The 19212-nt window shown below is 39.1% G+C and overlaps 1 protein-coding gene across 7 annotated transcripts in view; it reads right to left on the bottom strand.

Moving 5' to 3' along the window:
* The window catches only part of CDADC1 (cytidine and dCMP deaminase domain containing 1), an 84561-nt gene that overhangs the window by 34339 nt on the left and 31010 nt on the right, over positions 1 to 19212 (bottom strand). For all 7 annotated transcript variants that reach the window (XR_013998136.1, XR_013998137.1, XM_081128062.1 and 4 more), the window contains exons 5-7: positions 17799 to 18368; positions 9347 to 9396; positions 1096 to 1265 (exon numbers count right to left, since the gene is read on the bottom strand). Coding sequence is in view for 5 of the 7 variants with exons in the window: in XM_081128062.1 (XP_080984188.1) it covers positions 1096 to 1265; positions 9347 to 9396; positions 17799 to 18368 (790 nt within the window). In the remaining 2 variants the exon portion in view is untranslated. The remainder of the gene's footprint in view (positions 1 to 1095; positions 1266 to 9346; positions 9397 to 17798; positions 18369 to 19212) is intronic.

Below are 19212 nucleotides of genomic sequence, written 5' to 3'. Positions count from 1 at the left end.
ACCTCACAAGCTTCGCTACACAGACCCAGCCTAGTCCCAGGTGCTCCATGGTCCAGCCTAACTGGAATATATATGTTTCTACACACTCAAGCGTTTTTCCTATTTCTAGACCATTGCTATGCCCGAAGCAGGAATGACTTCCCCACAAGTATCTCCAATTGCCACAATTCTACAAAACCTTCAAAGCTCAGCTGAAATGCTAGTTTCTTCATAAAGCTTTTCCCTCCCTGACCCCCTCTATCCATAGCAGCCCCTGAATTTCCACAGCACTTGGGTTGGCCTTTCCTACGCAACCAATCATGTTAGCGTGAATGCACTGTTATATCCCCTACTGTATTACAAGCTCCTAAGGACAGGAGCCACATTTTACTCAGTTTTGAATACCCTAAGATCACCCCCTTAATGGTTAATGCTAAGAAATGTTTGGGAATAATATAAATTAACATCAGAGGAGGAAGTAATGCCAGTTATAATTACCAACAAAAACTATGTTAAAACAATTTAGTTCATAATAAAATCTATATATTCATAAATACAAATATGTGCTTTAGATTTAGAAAACAAAGGAGAGCTTACATTCCAGAAATATACAAGACCCTAAGGACACACTTCATCCCATTTTGTATTGGAGAGGTAAACAAAAAGGGGGAAAAAAGATTGCTCAATAAATCTGAAGGCCCACAGGATCTCTGATAACAGCCTCAGGCAGCAAGGACCAAGTATAACCAAAGCTGTACTTCTAAAGAGTATTTCTTGGAATTAAAAAAAAAAAAAAAAGAGGGAATAAATTACAGCTAAAAGAAAACTAACTTCAGCCCTGGCCAGGTGGCTCAGGTGGTTGGAGCATTGTCCCCATACACCAAAAGGTTGTGAGTTCGATTCCTGGTCGGGTCACATACCTAGGTTGTGGGTTCAATCCCCAGTTGGGGCATGTAAGAGAAGCAACCGATTGATGTTTTTCTCTCTTTCTCTCCCTTTCTCTCTCTAAAATCAATAAAACATATCCTTGGGTAAGGATTTTAAAGAAAAAGAAAAACTAATTACAACTAACTCTTGCTACATTTTAGTGAAAATAAATGGAAACAAATTTCATACCTAAAGGTCAAGGCATTCTGTTCCGCATGGACAATGTATCTGAATTTCCTTATTTCTCTGTCTTTCTGTTTGTCATCCATGTTTGGGAAGTCAGCATATTCAGATCCAACAGGAAAAGCATTATAACCACATCCTATGAAGTACATCATGCCTGTCCCATCACAATTTTGCTATGAAAGGGAGCAAACCAACAAAGCTTAGTTTTCAACATTCTGAAAAGGCAGCTTAGTATCATATTTTGTACTATGAATTCAATTTTCTATGAAAAACCGAGCCATCAAAAAAATACAATATTAGGTCCTCCAACTAGAGCATGGTCTTGTCAAAGCTAAATTTCAAGAAGGCTAATCATCTAACATATAAACTTAAGGCAGTATTAGTTTTAACAGTTAATTAAATACTAGCTTGTCTAATTCACCAGTTGTTTCACTTGATTCAGACATCTCTCCTAGAACAGGCTGTAAGATGCTGGAGAACAGAAATTATGCTTTCTTCTTTTGTATCCCTTACAGTACACCTATTAGAGCGTTTTGTACATACCAGGTACTCAATAAATGATTGTTAATTTCTCATATGCTCTGTGCTGTGCTATTGGTTAGCAAGCCAGAAATTTAAAACATATTTTGAACAATTTCTGTTGTTGGCCTAAAACTGTGCTAATGTGATATAGCTGGAAAAGAAAAATTTCACTTTTCCATAATCTTCAATCATTATTGAGTCCCTACTGTATGTGTATATATTATCATAGGACTTCTTACTTCACTGGTTCCTTTTTATTTCTCCTGGTCAATGGCGTATTAGGTATTAATATGAATGCTTTGTCAATTATTAGAGTGAAATATTTTATAAATCAAAATGTTTATAGTAGTTTGAAATATGCTATAATAAACCTCACTAAATTTCAATATATTATAATTAGTCATGTGAAAATATCAACAGATTCATTACTGTAGTAGCTTGATAAAAATCAGTTACAGTGAACCAACTAAAGCTTACAAATAAAATATCTCATTAATAATAAATTATTCTTGAGCGCTTACTATCTAATATCATGCTGGGTTTTATTCATATTATTTCATTTAATCAATTTCCACAACCTAGAGAGCAATACTATCATTATTCCTGTTTTGTGGATAAGGAAACTGAAGCCAAGAGAGATTAAATAACTTGTCAAGGGTCATAAAGCTAGTATGTAACACAGAGGAAATTCAAGCCCAGGCTGCTTGACTCTAAACCCATGTCTTTGCACTTTACCATTCTGTGTACAATATAGGTAATTTAACTGGAAACTTAAATTCTCCACCAAGTAGTTGAGAACCACCAGATCTTATGCGAAAGGCTGCTGAGCATTCATATAAACACAAATAATAGTTCCAACCATAGGCCAAGCACTATGCTAGGTGCTGGGAATACAGTTGTAAACAAAACTGAGAATCCCTGCCCTCATGAACCTTACAATCTAGAAATGATAAGAAATTGGACACATAGTTTTAATTTAGATGAGTGTTACAAACCAGCTGTATAGAATAACTATGGAGTTTGTGGCAGAGGAACCTATTCTAGTAGATGTTAACAATTGAGGTAGAGATGAGTAGAGTCAAGAGATATTTTGAAGGTGGAATCCACAGTACTTGGTGATTGATTGTGTGGCGTAAGAGGGAATGGGATGGTGACCACTGAAGAAGAAATAGGTTAGCAGGGAAAATACTAGGTATATTGGCTAGGGTGAACTTGAAGGACTTATGACACATCCAGGCAAATAGTCAAATAACTTTTAAAGTGTACTGAAACAAAATTTAGGCTCCTACACATAGTTTCTAAGTACATACTATCTCTATTCTATGCTATCTTAAGCCATCCCCCATAACTCTAAGCCCTAATCATCTTTATTATTAATGTCCCTATTTCCTGTCTAGCCCCACCTCATTATTTTTATAATGCAAATCTGAACCAATCTTTTTCCCACTTAAAAGATTCTTGGATTGCCCTGGCTGGTGCTCAGCGCTCTGTTGGAGCATCGGTCTGTGCACCAAAGGGTAACAGCTTTGATTCCCCGTCAGGGTTAATGTGGGAAGCAATTAATGGATGTCACTCTCTCACACTGAAGTTTCTCTCTCTCTCCCGGTCTCAATCTCTCTTTCTCTCTTTCTCTCTCCTTTCCTCCCATTCACTCTAAAACTCAATGGAAAAAATATTCTCAGGTGAGGAATAACAGAAACTAAGAGTGACAGTTTTACTTCCTCGTTTCCAATTTGGATGCCTTTTATTTCTTCTTGTCTGACTGCTGTGGGTAGGACTTGCAGTACTATGTTGAACAGGAGTGGTGAAAGCCGACATCCCTGTCTTGTTCCCGATCTTAAGGGAAACACTTGTAGTTTTTGCCCTTTGAGTATGATGTTGGCTGTGGGTTTGTCATATATGGCCTTTATTAGGTTAAGGTAAGTTCCCTCTATGGCCACTTTGTTGAGAGTTTTTATCATAAATGGGTTCTGGATTTTATCAAATGCTTTTTCTGTGTCTATTGTTATGATCATGTGTTTTTTAGCCTCTATATTTTGTTTTCCTGGTGTATTTTATTTATTGATTTGCAAATATTTATGAACCTTGCATCTCCAGAATAAACCCCACTTGATCATGATGTATGATCTTTTAAATGTATTCTTGGGTCCAGTTTACTAATATTTTGTTGAGAATTTTAGCATCTATGTTCATCTGGGATATTGGGCTATGATTTTCCTTCTTTGCAGTGTCTTTATCTGGTTTTAGAATTAGGGTAATGCTACCCTTGTAAAATGAACTTGGGAGTCTTCCCTCCTCTTGAATTTTTTTGGAATAGTTTGAGAAGGATAGGTATTAGCTCTTTGAATGTTTGGTAAAATCCCCTGTGAAGCCATCCTGTCCAGGACTTTTATTTGTTGATTTTTTTTAATTGCTGCTTCAGTTTCACTAGTTGTAGTCTGGGTGTTCTGATTCTGATTCTTCCTGATTTATTTTTGTAAGACTGTAGTGTACGTTTCTAGGAATTTATCCATTTTGTCCAGATTTTCCAATTGGTTGGCATATAGCTGTTCATATTTTTTAAAAATCCTTTGTACTTCTTTGGTGTCAGTTGTTACTTCTCCTCTTTCATTTCTGAGTTTATTTACTTGGGTCCTCTTTTTATTCTTGAAGATTAAAGGTTTGTCTATTTTTTTTAATCTTTTTAAAGAACCAGCTCTTGGTTTTATTGATGTTTTGGACTGTTTTGGTTTTTTTTAGACTCTGGTTATTTCTGCTCTCATCTTTATTATTTCCTTCTACTCACTTTGGGCTTGTTTGCTGCTCTTTTTCTAGTATCTTTAAGTATAAAGTTTGATTATTTATTTGAGATTTTTCTTGTTTCTTGGGGTAAGCCTTGTAATGGTATGAATTTTCCTTTCAGGACTGCTTTTGCTGTGTCTCATAGATTTTGGGTTGTGTTCTAGTTTCATTTTTTGCAAAGTATGTTTTCATTTCTTCTCTCATTGTTAACCCATTCGTTGTTTAGTAACATGTTACTTAGTCTCCATGTATTTGTGTTTTTCAGTTTATTTCTTGTGATGGATTTCTAATTTCATACCATTATGCTCGGAGAAGATGCTTGACATGATTTCAGTCTTCTTATACATATTGAGACATGTTTTGTGTCCTAACATGGGGTCTATCCTAGAAAATGTTTCATATGCACTTAAAAAGAAGGCATAGTCTGCTGCTTTGGGTTGAAATGCTGTGAAGATATCAATTAAGTCCACCCGTTATAGTGTGTCATATAAGGCTGCCATTTACTCACTGATTTTCTGTCTGGAAGATCTATCCACTGATATCAAAGGGGTGTTAAAATCCCCTAGCATGACTGTATTACTGTCAATCTGTCCCTTTAGTATCCATCAAGATTTAATTTGCACATTTAGGTGCTTCTATGTTGGTTGCATAAATGCTTACAGGGTTTATATCCTCTTGTTAGATTCCTCCCTTTTTCATTATGTTGTATCCTTCTTTGTCTCTTAGTATAGCCTTTGTTTTAAAGTACAGTTTGTCAGATATAAGTATTGCTACCCAAGTTTTCTTCCCCTTTCCATTGGCATGAAATACCTTTTTTCATCCCTATACTTTTAGTCTGTGTATATCCTTTGTTCTGAGGTGGGTTTCTTGTAAACAGCATATATATGGGTCTGGTTTTCTTACCCATTCAGCTACCTATTTCTTTTGATTGGAGCATTTAATCTATTTACATTTAAAGTGATTATTGATAGGTACATACTTATTGTCATTTTATTCTTTTAACTATGTTCCTCTGTTTTTCTTCTTTTTCTCCTCCTTCTTCTTCTTAAAGCAGACCCTTTAATAATTCTTATAATGCTGGTTTGGTGATAACCAAACTCCTTTAGCTTTTTGTTGTTTGGGGAGATCTTTATTTCTCCTTTAATTTTGAAACGATAGCCTTGCCCTGGCCAGTGTGGCTCAGTTGGTTGAGCATCCTTCCATGTACTGAGAGGTTGCTAGTTTGATTCCAGGTCAGGGCACATGCCCTGGTTGTGGCTCAACCCCCAGTAGGGGGCATGTGGGGGCCTGCTGGAGGCAGCTGATCATGTTTCTCTCTCATCTGATGCTTCTTCTCTCTCCCGCTCCCTTCCTGTCTTACACTCAAAAAAAAATTAAAAAATCAATAAGTTATGGCCTAGCAGTCCTGGATATAGGTCCTTTCTTTTCATCACTTCACTTTTGAATATTTCATGCCAATTCCTTTGGGTCTAAAATGTGTCTGTTAAGAAATCAGCTGATAGTTGTATGGGAGCTCCCTTGTAGTTAATTGTTTCTCTTGCAGCTTTTAAGATTTTGTATTTAATCTTTGCCATTTTAATTATGATGTGTCTGTTGTGGGCCTCTTAGGGTCCATCTTGTTTGGGGCCCTGTAAACTTCCTGGACTTGTGTGTCCTTTTCCTTCATCAGGTTAGGGCAGTATTCAGTCATTGTTTCTTCAGATAGGTTACTGATCCCTTGCTTTCTCCCTTCTCCTTCTGGTACCCCTATGATGCAGATGTTGCTACACTTCATGTTGTCCCAAAGATCCCTTAAGCTATCCTCTTTTTTTTTTTTGGTATTCTTTTTTCTTTCTTTTCTTAATATACCTTTATTGGTTTGAGAGAGGAAGGGAGAGGGAGAGATATAGAAACATCAATGATGAGACAGAGTCATTGAATAGCTGCCTCCTGCACACTCCGACTGTGGATCCAGCCCGCAACCTGGGCATGTGCTCTGACTGGGAATCAAACCATGATCTCCTGGATCATAGGTCAATGCTCAACTGCTGAGCCACGCTGGCCGGGCTAAATTCTTTTTTCTTTTTGCTGCTCTGATTGGATGTTTCTTTCTACCTTGTCTTCCAAATCCTGGATTCAATCCTCTGCTTCATTCAATCTTCTGTTTATTCCTCCCAGTGTGTTCTTCATTTCAGATATTGTATCTTCATTTCTGACTGGTCCTTTTTATGGTTTCTATGTCCTTTTTCATGCTGTTGAGCATCCTTATAACCATTACTTTGAACTTTATATCTGATAAATTGCTTGCCTCCAATTCATTTAGCTCTTTTTCTGGATATTTCTACTGTTCTTTCATTTGGGGCATGTTTACTTGACTCCTCACTTGGCTGCCTCTTTGTGTTTGCTTCTATGTATTAGGTAGATATGCTCTGACTCCCAGTCTGTGTGGGGTGGCCTTATGCAGTAGGTGTCCTTTGGGGTTTGGTCATGCAGCCTTCTTGGTCACCTGAGCTGGGTGCTCTGGGAATGTTCCTTGTTTAGGTTACATAGGCCCTCATGTTGTCACTGAGTCTTGATTGCTATTGCCCTGTTCATACGTGAAATCGACCCTCAGGCTGTCTGACTGTGAGGCTCAGTCCCAAGCACAGCACGTGAGTTGCTGTGCAGGTGTTGTCCACGCAAAGCAGAATTTTCCTCAGTGGGATTTGGTGCCAGCCGAGATCTCCTTTTCGACATGCTGCTGTGAAGCTTATTGGAACCTTCTTTGTTGTCTGAAGGTGGGCATTGGGTCTGGTGGTTCTGGACCTCTTGAGATGAACTCTGGTGCAGGTCAGTGTCAGACACTGCCTGTAATTGGCCTGGGAAACCTGTTTGTAGCTACCAGTGATTCACAGTTTGTGGCTGCCTATGCTGGGCCTGAGTGCTCACAGGAAGGACCAAGCTACACACCAAGGCCAGTTTTTACCAGCACCAGGCCCAGGGACAGGTCAGCATAGTCCTAAGGCACCCTGAGATCTGCCTCCACCTGCCTCTGCCTCTGGGCTGCCTGATAAGCTTAGACACAGAAAGAGCCTCTGGCTGTACTCCTCAGAGTGTATAAACTCTGCAGGGTGGGTCTAGAGGGAGTCTAGAGGGCGGGGTTATCGCTTTCCCCCAGGCTGATGCCACACTAAGGGGTGTGCTCCACCCAAGAAAGACAGTGTCTGTGGTATGGGCAAATGACTCAGCACAGGGATCCTGAAGGCTGTCCTTTCAGCCCTTTCCCCAGAGCCACAAACCCTAGACTCTCCTCACGGGACTCTAGTCACTGTAAATGAAATTTTGTGTGTTGGCCCTTTAAGAGGATGCCTGTGTCTCTAGCCATCTCTCCCTGGTGGACAGAAAACCCACTGCATTTCACAACCAGATGTTATGTGGGTGGCTCTTTTTGTTGTTAATCTTCACAAGAGGATATTTTTTTCTATTGATTTTTAGAGAGAGTGAAAGGGAAGCTGGGAGGGGGAAAGAGAAAAACATCAATGTGAGAGAAACACATCGATTGGTTGCATCCTGCATGCGCCCCAATGGGGGCCGTAGATCGAACCTGCAACTCAGGTATGTGCCCTTGATCAAGAATCCAAACTGCAACCCTTTGGTGCTTGGACTGACGCTCTAATCACTGAGCCACACAGGCCAAGACTGTGCTCTTGGCACTGGTGCTCTGGGCTGGGGAGCCCAGCTAGGGGTTTAGACCCCACACTTCTCAGGGGAACTCCCCCTTCCAAAGCTGAGATATCCCTTCAGAATCTCAGCTGCTGCCCATAGGAGCAGGCCAACCCTTTTTGCATCTTCGCCCTTCCCACCAGTCTCAATGTGGCTTCTTCTGTAAGTCCTTGGTTATAAGGCTTCTCTTCAGCTTGTCTTTAGTTGTTATTCAGGATGATTCTTCTAAGTTTAGTTCTAATTCTAGTTAGGTCCTGAGAAGAGGTGACTGTAGCTTCCACCTACTCCACCACCATCATGGATCCACCCAAAGTTCTGTAATCTAAGATCAATGTGTTGGCAGGGTTGGTTTCCTGTAAGAGCTCTCTCCTTGGTTTGTAGAGAGATGTCTTCTCCCTGTGTATTCACATGACTCTCCCTCTTGAAGCCACTGTGGCATCCTCTTGGCCTTCGGTGTAAGTCTTATTAATAATCTTTTATATGGATTACATGTTGAAATGATATTTCTGGACATATCAGATTATATTCTTAAAATAAATCAATTTTTCTAAATACGGGTCCTATAAAATTTTAAATTAAATATGTGGCTTGCCTTTTATTTCTGCTGGTTAGCACTGTGCTAGTCTATTTCACTATCTAAAGGATAAAGCCCAAACTCTTTACACTAAATAAAAAATTCTTCAGGGTCCAAAGCAATATTTTCTGCTACAGTATTAAACATAAGACTGGGCTTCAACATGCCAAATCACTTGCATTTTCCCATTCTCTCTCACACACCCTACCTCTGCATGTTATCCTTCCAGTCCCACAAACTTGCTCTGCCTGGTAAATCCCTATTCATTCTTCAAGACAAATAGCATCTTAGCTCCTCCAAGAATATTTTACTCATTTCTCCAAGCAGAGTTAAGGTTTCCCCCCTGTGCTTTCATGGTATCACGTTATAATCATACTTACATACCAGTCTCTTTTTCACTTCTCTGTCTGTATACTCGACTAAAGAAGGCCATGAAGGGCAGAAAATGTGGTCTTTAACTCCCCACTGTAAACTGTGGCACAATGCCTGCCCTGTAGAAGGTGTTTAATAAATGTTTGCTAAAGGAATGAATCTATCCAGAAAACTGTTGAGGGAATAAAGAAATGCTTATAGAACATAAAATCACCAATACAAAATATTTATGACTATGGGTCAATAAAATGTAATGTGTTTAAGGCTGAACCATATTTAAAGAAAATCAAGGTTAAATATTTAAAGAATTATTTTAATACTTACAGATTTTGTTTCTCCCCAAATGACTGCTCCAACTCCTATTTTATGATCCTCTGAAAGATAAATGGCATTTAACTCAGTAAAAAGTCAATTTCTTAGTTTCAGAAATACATTTTTCCAAAAATAAAAACATATTTATTGAAACATACTTTCTAAATGTAGCAGTAATTCTTGACATTTCACAAATTATAGAAAACCCTAAAATAAATACTTTTAAGTCTGGATTATGGGAAATAGATACTAAATAACTAGACATTGTCACTACCAACTCAGTCACATGTGATTTATATGTGGAGATCATTAAAATGGCAATATCCATGGTCAGGTGACTTCAGAGCTGTAACCAGAATTGAGTGTAACTATTGATTCTCCACCAACAAGTCAGTTTCTAAATGATTATTTCTAACAAATGATAAAATTGATTAAAAAACAAGTTTCTGAACTAATGGATTTAATGTAATAACCATTCACACAACAATTAAGTCTGTCTTCTAGAATTTTTTGTACTCTAATCATGAATAATACATTTCATATAAAGTTCTTGCTAAGAAAAATGTTCAGATGTATAATACAAACATAAACAAATATTTATGGGCTTTCATATATTTATATTGCTGGAAAGTCCATGAAGGGGATTTTGATTTAAATACTATGTTGTCCTCTCCCTCACCTTTATAATTTGTCTTTAGGGAGTAAAAAAAGCCAAGTTAGTGACATCATGCTCATTTCTAAATCAACAGTAAGATTATAATTTTCCTGCAGAACCAAAATCTCTGCAAGAAGTAAAGCTGTACTTCTGAAAACCATTAATACTGAACAGAAAATCTGAAAACCAAAAGAGAAGTTCTACATATAAAGCATTGACTTTGTCCTCCTACTAATACATGGGTGAGTTACAAATTTCTAAGACAATTATACCTTAGTTATGAAAACCATAGTATTTATCAAGCTCTTAATAAGGGACTAATGCAGTGAAGTAGGTACATTTACAGAGAAAATAATAATCACCTGTGAACTTATGCTAGAACATTTTCATACTGGTGAAGACTAAATGAAACTGTGGCTTCCCCCTACAAATTCCTTACTATTAACCCTTCCAATGATAACATATTTAAATATTTATTTTTCTAGTAAACATACAAAGAAACTTTATTCCACCTATGTACTAAAAATTAGGATGCCTCACAAATAAGTTAATTTTCATAAGTTACAATACTATAAGAAAATTCCTCAACTTAAGTTCAAGCAAGCTAGGGTTTAAAAATTAATTACAAAGCATTTGTATAATTTATTTTAAGCACTTTTTACTTATTATCTCATTTTTACCCTAAAGGTAAAGCAGATGAAATTTCCTTTTCTAGATGAGAAAACAGGCAAGAAATTAAGTGACAAAAAATTTAGCCCTCCAGACCCAACCTGCCTTTCCTCTACCCTTCCCTTTGACATTAAGAATTTCATAGCAAACATTTCCCTTTACTGAATGCCCGAGTATACAGGGTGAGGGAAACAGAAGTCCCTATATTATGAAACTTACAGTCTGTCTGATGAGGAAGGAAGACAGGAACAAGGAAACACTATGTGCTGTGCTGTGCAGGAAATTAATACACTGGTGATGAATAGAGTATATGGGAGGAGGGCTTACTCTATAGAGTGGATACTGTCATAAAAGGGATTTTGGTGTAACCAAAATATTGTTCCTTCTAAGACCTACAGAATAAGACATGTGGGGAAAAGAATTATGGCTTTTATGATCACTTCTAAGGAAAGTGGCAGAAGTTATAAACATAAGAGTATATTTGTCTGCAAAACCAAAACCTTTATAGGAAGTAAAGTTGTACTTAATACATGCATAAATCTGAAACAGAATATAAAACTGAAATACAAATTCTTCATATTAAGAGCCTACTTTTCCTACTATGTACACTGAGTATTTTTCATGTTGCGTTTTTTTAACCTCAGGAGCCACTTTTTGTTTCAGTCTGGGGACAGACTAAACCTTGTCAAGAGGGGGGGGGAAATGTGATTTTCCACCAGCATGAAACTCTACTGCCTATCTAAGGTTAATCACACCATGAGAATATTCTTTACCATGTATATTTTAAAATAAAAATGAAATTTCATTCATGTTAGATGGAGTAGATTTCACCCAGTACCAAGGTTAGCTGACAGATTAGGTAGATTCTCAAAAAGCTTTTCATGTCTGTTTTTACAGAAATTGCTCTGGTCATTCACAGTGTCTTTTCTGTATACCTTTGAAGGAAAAGTCAACTTATAATCACTGAGCCAAACTCCTGAGACTCTCTGATCACTAAAAGTCAGATAACTACGGTTCTAGAACACAGACATGGTAATTTTAGCTCCCAATTCTGTGGTCATGGCAGGGTTTATCCATGTGGTCCACAGGCCACTTGTATCAGAATCACTCACTGGCAGCTTGTTAAAATGGCAGACTCCTGTCTCCCATGGAAATGCCCTAAATCAACCTCTCCAAGGAAGGTAGGGAGACACAGGAATCTGCATTTCTCAAGATCATTCCCTCTGTTAAAAGCTGAGAACCACCGAGTTATAATTTGAAACATTAAACTTCTTGGCTACTCCAACCTACTTTTGTCATTAACATTGTGGTTTAGGAGGCAGGTATAATCCTCAGCTTTGGAAAATGCCTAGTTTAATGGGAAAACAGGACCCCAAAAAAGAGATTAAAAAATCACACTTAAACCAGGTAGGTAAGATGTAATGGCTTCCTAACTCTTTTTTTCTCCTAGAGCCTAAACAAATTTTATTTTTTTTAAGATTTTTAATTGATTTTTAGAGAGAGAAGAAGGGAGGAGGAGAGAGAGAGACAGAAACATCAATGATGAGAGAGTCATTGATTGGCTGCCTCCTGCATGCCCCCCACTGGGAATTAAGCCCGAAACCTGGGCATGGTCCTGACTCGGAATCAAACCATGATCTCCTGGATCATAGGTTGATTCTCAACTGCTCTGCCACTCCTGTTGGGCATTATGTATATTTTTTTAATGAAATGGTTTAATAGAACGGTTTCTTCACCTATTAATTAGAATAAAATAAAGTCATCAAAGTAAACTAAACAGTGTGAAATTAAAAGTCTAAGTTATTAGAAGAACACCCTCTCATGGGGATATCTATCTTGCTGGACTGTCCTCTATGTTAAATGAGATCTGTACATAAATAGCCTGGCTCTGTGCTGAGCATATCATAGGTGATTGATAAATTGTTACTGTTACTATTTATCATCAATGAAGAGTACAGGTCCAGAATTCCTTATCTGAAATCCGCTATATCAAGTTCTGGGTGTGTTTTTTTTTTTTGAAAGCTCGATGCACTTATTTTGTGGCTACACCTAACCAAAAATTTCATGCAAATATTCATACATTTTACTCCATTTGAGTAAATGTGTTTGATTACAAGTTACTGCCCCAAGACCTCCCCAGGAGTGCTGTGTAATATACAGTATATGCACCATATTACCTTTCTAAAATCTACATTCTGAATTCTTTTTCATTTGGCTCTAAGGGTTTAGGATAAGGGATTATGGACAATTTATCTTTGGATATAAAAAGATTTCCTTTATCCATTCAACACACTGTACTTAGTGCTAAGGAAAAAATGATGATGAAGGCATGGTCTCTTCCCCAGAAGAGCCCACAACGGAGTGCAGCGCAGGACAGGGAGTTGCATCCTATTTAGGACTTGGATTCCAGGCAAATAAGTCATACATGGTCAAAAAAAATTAACCTTGAAAAGTCTTTTAAATTGCCCACCAAGTGCAGAAGCATGGCTTTATGTAAAAAAATCTGCACAGAAATAGTGGATAGATTTATAATTCGAATAGCCAATAAAAAACATATATACAAATTTATATGTAAACATTTTAAACACTGGAATCATACATCGTCTCTGAACTAATCATACAGTTCTATGAGAAGCAAGAAGTACTGAGATTGAGTGAAAGAAAGGCATATTCACATTCCCCAGCTTACCCTCACTCTGGAATCTTCTGAATCTCAGTAGCAAAGAAAAATTAATGAATTATAGCTGTAACAGCTGTTCCCATTTATGTTTCTGTCTTCCAAGAATGGTTTAGAAAAGAATTACTTAATAAGTAATAATGACTTAATAATAAGAATTACTTAATAAGTAATAATAATAAGAAGAATAAAGATGATTTTGGCAAACAGACTAATGTATAGCCCACATATAAGATAATTACATTAAATTAGACTTTTACTTGATAGTTGTTTGGCATCATACAGCTTATGCCTGTAGTAGAATCAAATTCTTTTTGTTTGTTTGTTAATCCTAACTCAAGGACATTTTTTCCATTGATTTTTAGACAGTGGGAGGGAGAGAGGGAAGGGGAGAAAGAAACATCAATGTGAGAGACATCAATTGGTTGCCTCCCACACTCGCCCCAACTGGGGCCAGGGATCAAACCTGCAGCCCAGTTACACGCCCTTGACAGGGAATCAAACCCTCAACCCTTCCATGTGTGAGACCCTCACTCTAACCACTGCGCAACACCGGCCAGGGCTCTTTTTTTTTTTTAATCCTCACCTGAGGATATGCTTAAAGAGACGAAGGGAGGGAGAGAGAGAGGGAAACATCAATGTGACAGAGAAACATCAATTAGTTGCCTCCATATGTGCCCGGACCAGGGATCAAACCCTCAAGCCAGGTATGTGCCGTGATAGGTAATCGAACTGGCAATCTTTTGGTGCACAAGACGATGCTCCAACTAACTGAGCCACTCTGGCTGGGCTAGAACCAAATTTTTGAGTTGATAAGAACTGAGTGATTATTAGCCCTGCTGAATGTCAGAGTTCCCTGCAGAAATTTAAAAATTTATAAGCCTAAGCCACACCGTTAGGGACTTCGTTTAGTCTGGGTTGGAATTTGAGCATTTGTCTTTTAATAAAATTTCAGTGATTCTGATATGCTGCCAGGTGAGAACCTTCATTCTACTGAAATTACTTGGACCCATGGTCTTTGTTTAGAATACACTGCAGGCCAATGGCATTTACATGAACCTTTTCTGAAGATTTTCTCTTTTCCTTCTTTCTTGGGATAAATTTTTAAATATCCTACTATACTCCACTCATCAAATCTTACTCTACTATTCCTCCTGCCTGCATTTTTTCCTTATTTCAAGGTTGCATTTTAAAAAGTGATGATTCTGGGGGAGGAAACAAGATGGCAGTGTAGATAACAGCTGTACCCGCCGCCTCCCACAACCACATCAAAATTACAACTAAACTACAGAACCACCATCACTCAGAACCTCCTGAAATCTGGCTGAACAGAAACCCTACAACCAGAGAACTGAAGGAGCAATGAGACCAGTAGGAGGGGCGGAGATGCAGGTGGATCGGGGCTGAATCATGGAGACACGGCCACGGGCCCACACCCAGTGCTGCGGTTTAAACCCGGGAGGCAATTTCGGCGGTGGAGGTTTCCTGGAGGAGCAAGGGGTCTCAGCCCCACCTCAGGGCCCCCAGCCCAGGGCTCCAGGGCTGGGAAGAGAAGTCCCCATAACTTCAGGCTATGAAAACCAGTGGGGACTGTGGCTGAAGGACGCAGAGGTGGCGGGAGTCCCAGGCAGCTCCTCCTAAAGGGCCTGCGCACGGACTCACTCAGACGCGCTCCCTCTGAGCCCCAGCACCCAACAGCAGCCTGAAAGGAACCTAGGGCACTTGGGGAGGAACTAACCTCCCTGAAATCAGGGCGAGAGGTGGAGGGGCAGCTTTCTCCCAAGCAGAGGAGCTGGCAAAGGCCACTGCTCCTTTGGCGAGTTCTCCCCGCACACAGCCGGCAGGCAGGCGCCATATTTGAATCGCCAGCACCTGACTCACACCTTTGGCCCCTCCCCACCTGCAGGCTCATCCAGGCCATTTCCAGTGGCTTTTCTGTGCAAGTGGCCTCCCGAGCCTTATGCTTAGGACTTTCCTAAAATCTCTCAAACAAGCAGCAGCATGCCCCATACGGTTTGATAAGTGGCCCCAGGCCTGGCACTAGCGGCAGCCTGCATTGGCTCATAGCTTGGCCTCTCCTGGACACCTCCAAGCCCAGCACAAGTAGCAGCCAACTATGCTTTGCTGTGTAGCTCATGCTGGGTGGCGCTGGGCAAGGCACTGGCACAGGCTGACTTTGCACCTCCCGAGAGGCCCCAGAGACAGCGCACCTGGTGGTCAGACTCGACCACGCTGGATTACAACCCTACCACATCCACAAGTGACACACTCAAGGGGTGCACTTGGTGAACACCAAAGGTCCACTAAAGTAAATCCTGCTCCACAGGGGTGTCTCCAGCACACCAGTTCTTTGGCTGTAGTTGCAGCTGGTCCTCACAGCCGATTGGCCTGGGGGTCAATTCCTCCCAGTGATGCCAACAACACCAAGGCTCAACTACAACAGGTGAGAGCACACAGCCCACACAGGGGAGCACCTAGAAGGCTCAGCTCAGATGACTGGGGAGGCTGAGCCACTGGACCCTACAGGACACCTACTACACAAAGCCACTCTACAAATTCCAGGAGACATAGCAGCTCTACCTAATACACAGAAACAAACACCTGGAAGCAGCCAAAATGTGGAGGCAAAGAAACATGTCACAAAGGAAAGAACAGAAGAAATCTCCAGAAAAGGAATTAAATGAAATAGAACTAAGCAAGCTACTAGATACAGATTTCAGAATTATGGACATAAGGATGCTCAAACATATTAGTAAGAGTATTATGAAAACAAGTGAGACCACAGATGATATAATAAAGTACCAATTTGAAATGAAGGCTACACGAACTGAAATGAAGAATAATTTACAGGGAATCAGCAGTAGTGTAGAGGACACTGAGAATCAAATCAGCAATCTGGAACATGAGGAAACAAAAAACATCCAACCAGAAGAGCAAAAAGAAAAAAGAATCCAGAAATATGAAGATTGTATTAGGAGCCTCTGGAACAGCTTCAAGCGGTCCTACATTCATATTACTGAGGTGCCAGAAGGAGAAGAAAGAGAGCAAGAAATTGAAAAACAATTGAAAAAATAATTACAGAACCACCCCCCCACACACCTGGGGACTTACAAGTCCAGGAAGCACAGAGAGTCCCAAACAAGAGGAACGCAAAGAGGCCCACAGCAAGATACATCATAATTAAAATGCCAAAGTTTAAAGACAAAGAGAGAATCTTAAAAGCAGCAAGAGAAAGGCAGTTAGTTACCTACAATGGAGCACCCATACTACTGTCAGATGATTTCTCAACAGAAACTTTGCAGTCCAGAAGGGAGTGCCAAGAAATATTCAAAGTGATGAAAAACAAGGACCTACAACCAAGATTCCTCTACCCAGCAAAGCTATAATTTGAAACTGAAGGTCAGATAAAGAGCTTCACAGATAAGAAAAAGCTAAAGGAGTTCACCACCCACCAGACCAGCACTACATGAAATGTTGAAGGGTCTTTTTAAAGAAGAAGCTAATGAACAAAAGAATCTGACAAACTGAATAGATGCAGAGACATTGATGCATGCAACAGATGGTCATATTTCAGAGGGAGTGGGGTGGGTGATGGAAGATGGGAAGAGATTAATCAAAGAAGTTATATGCATATATGCATAACCCATGGACACAGTCAATAATAGGGTGAAGGTCTGGGGAGGGGGTGGGAGCGAGATGGAGGGGGTCAATTAGGGGGAAAAATGGGATGCCTGTAATACTTTCAACAATAAAGATATACTAAAAAAAAAAGTTTAAGCATAGGAGAAAGCAAAAAAAGTGTTGATCCTTCTACTTTGACAATTTTACATCTGGTAAGATGTGAAAACAGTGTTCTCTAATTGGAAATAGAGATGCTACCTTTTATCACAATAAAGAAAATTCTCAATAAATATTTTACCTTTTCACATATGTACCCATGCATAACCTAATATCATAATGTAAAAATGTTTGATTTCTCTACTTGCCGATTGGAGACATACTAGCAGTTGGAAAAAGTGTGCCATTATTCCTTTACTTTGATTGTTAGTTATTTTGAATTCATATATTGTAAAGATTTTCAAAGTTTTTACTAATATTGAATACATATAAAATATTGAAGAATTAACAAAAATGAATGATTTGGTTCCCTCCCTTCCTTTTTGTCCCATCTCTAGTGCAGGGATCAACAAACAGTGAAATGATAAAAACAAGCAGCAGAAAGAAGCCTAGATAATCACGGCAGGCAGCACCAAATTACAAGGCCACAAGGAATACTAAAACTGCTCTAAAGAAGAGCTGTCTACTCAGGGTCTCACTAACTTCTCTATATTGTACGAACAGCAAAACTTTAGTATCTGAGAGTAAATGAACTCTACCATAGATGAGATGAACCCCACTTTACTTCTGAGATAAATACAACCCAACTGATAATCACTAGTTCATGAACTAATCATATGACTTACCAGTTCGATATGCCAATAACCTGGCTTGAACCATGCAGTGCCTTGCAATTTCTTGTGGCAAACTTTGATTGTGAATTTCATTACTCTTTTCAGTATTGTCACAATAAAATCCGTAGTGTTTACAGTTGGGCACACTGGAAGCTACTGTGGCCAAAAGTAGGATAAGGTCTTTCATGTTTTGCCTTAGATTGCTAAAATATGGATTTTCACATAGGTTCTCCAAACCTATAGTCATAAGTATCTGCTTATGTAGTTCTTCATTTGAAACCAAAAATAACATTTCATATTCTTTTATTCTTTCTTGTCTACATTTGGAATAAAAGTCAATGTTAGCATCTGGAAATGTTTTGGCAATTTTTTGAATAAAGTCACATTTGTAAGAGGTTTCCTCTACAAACTGCATCATATAACACAACAAAGGCTGAAGCAAGACACACACATGGGCCCTACTGTTTGATTTCAATCTTTCCACTGCTTTGGCATCTAACTTCGCATCTTCAGTACTAGAAGCCTCAGAAAGCAAACTTATTTCTGGATCAGCAGGCCAATATGAAATTCGGTTAACTCCAGCTGAAATACAAAATATGAAAGTTATCAGATACATACTGATATTAAGGACTTTCTTGATAAATTCACCATATCACTGCAGTAAATCCAGAGGTCCCAATATACTAAATGTCTATTACCAAGTCACCAATAATATAGCCTATTGGCAAACCATGGCCCACAGGCCATATCAAACCTGTTGCCTATTTTTGTATGGCTTGCAGGTTGAGAACAAATTTTATAGTTTTAAATAGTTGGAAAAATAAAAAATAAGAATATTTTGTGACATATAAAAATTACCTGAAATTAAAAATTTTATTTTCCATAAATAAACTTATTGGAACGCACCATTCATTGACACAGTCTCTGGCTGCTTTTGCACTACAATGGAGTAGCTCAGTTGAGAGCTGAGTAGCTACATAGACATCATGTGGCATGCAAAGCCTAAAATATTTATTATCTGACCCTTTATAGGAAAAGTTGGCCAACCCCTAACAAAGCCCATGGGAGGTATTTGTGGAATCATTGGCCTTGCCAAGTTTGGTCCCAAAGCCTAGTACTGGGACTATATACCAGAGCCCTACAAGTAATCAGATGGTTGTTTTTAGAAATAACATAGCTGATGCCCGGCCGGGCATGGCTCAGAGGTTGAGCATCAACCTAGGATCCAGGAGATCAGGGTTCGAGTTCCGGTCAGGGCACATGCCTGGGTTGCCGGCTAGGCAGCCAATCAATGACTGCCCAATCATTGATGTTTCTCTCTCCCCCCCCTCCTTTCCTCTCTCTAAAATCAATAAAGATATGTTTAAAAAAAAAAAAAAAAAGAACATAGCTGACAACTGTGTCTAGAGTTTTGTGTCTGAAATAA

Source organism: Miniopterus schreibersii (genome assembly GCF_964146895.1).
Source record: "Miniopterus schreibersii genome assembly, chromosome: 2".
Taxonomy (NCBI): domain Eukaryota; kingdom Metazoa; phylum Chordata; class Mammalia; order Chiroptera; family Miniopteridae; genus Miniopterus; species Miniopterus schreibersii.
The sequence above is the reverse complement of the archived record's forward strand: the minus strand, read 5'-3'. Positions and strand labels throughout refer to the sequence as shown.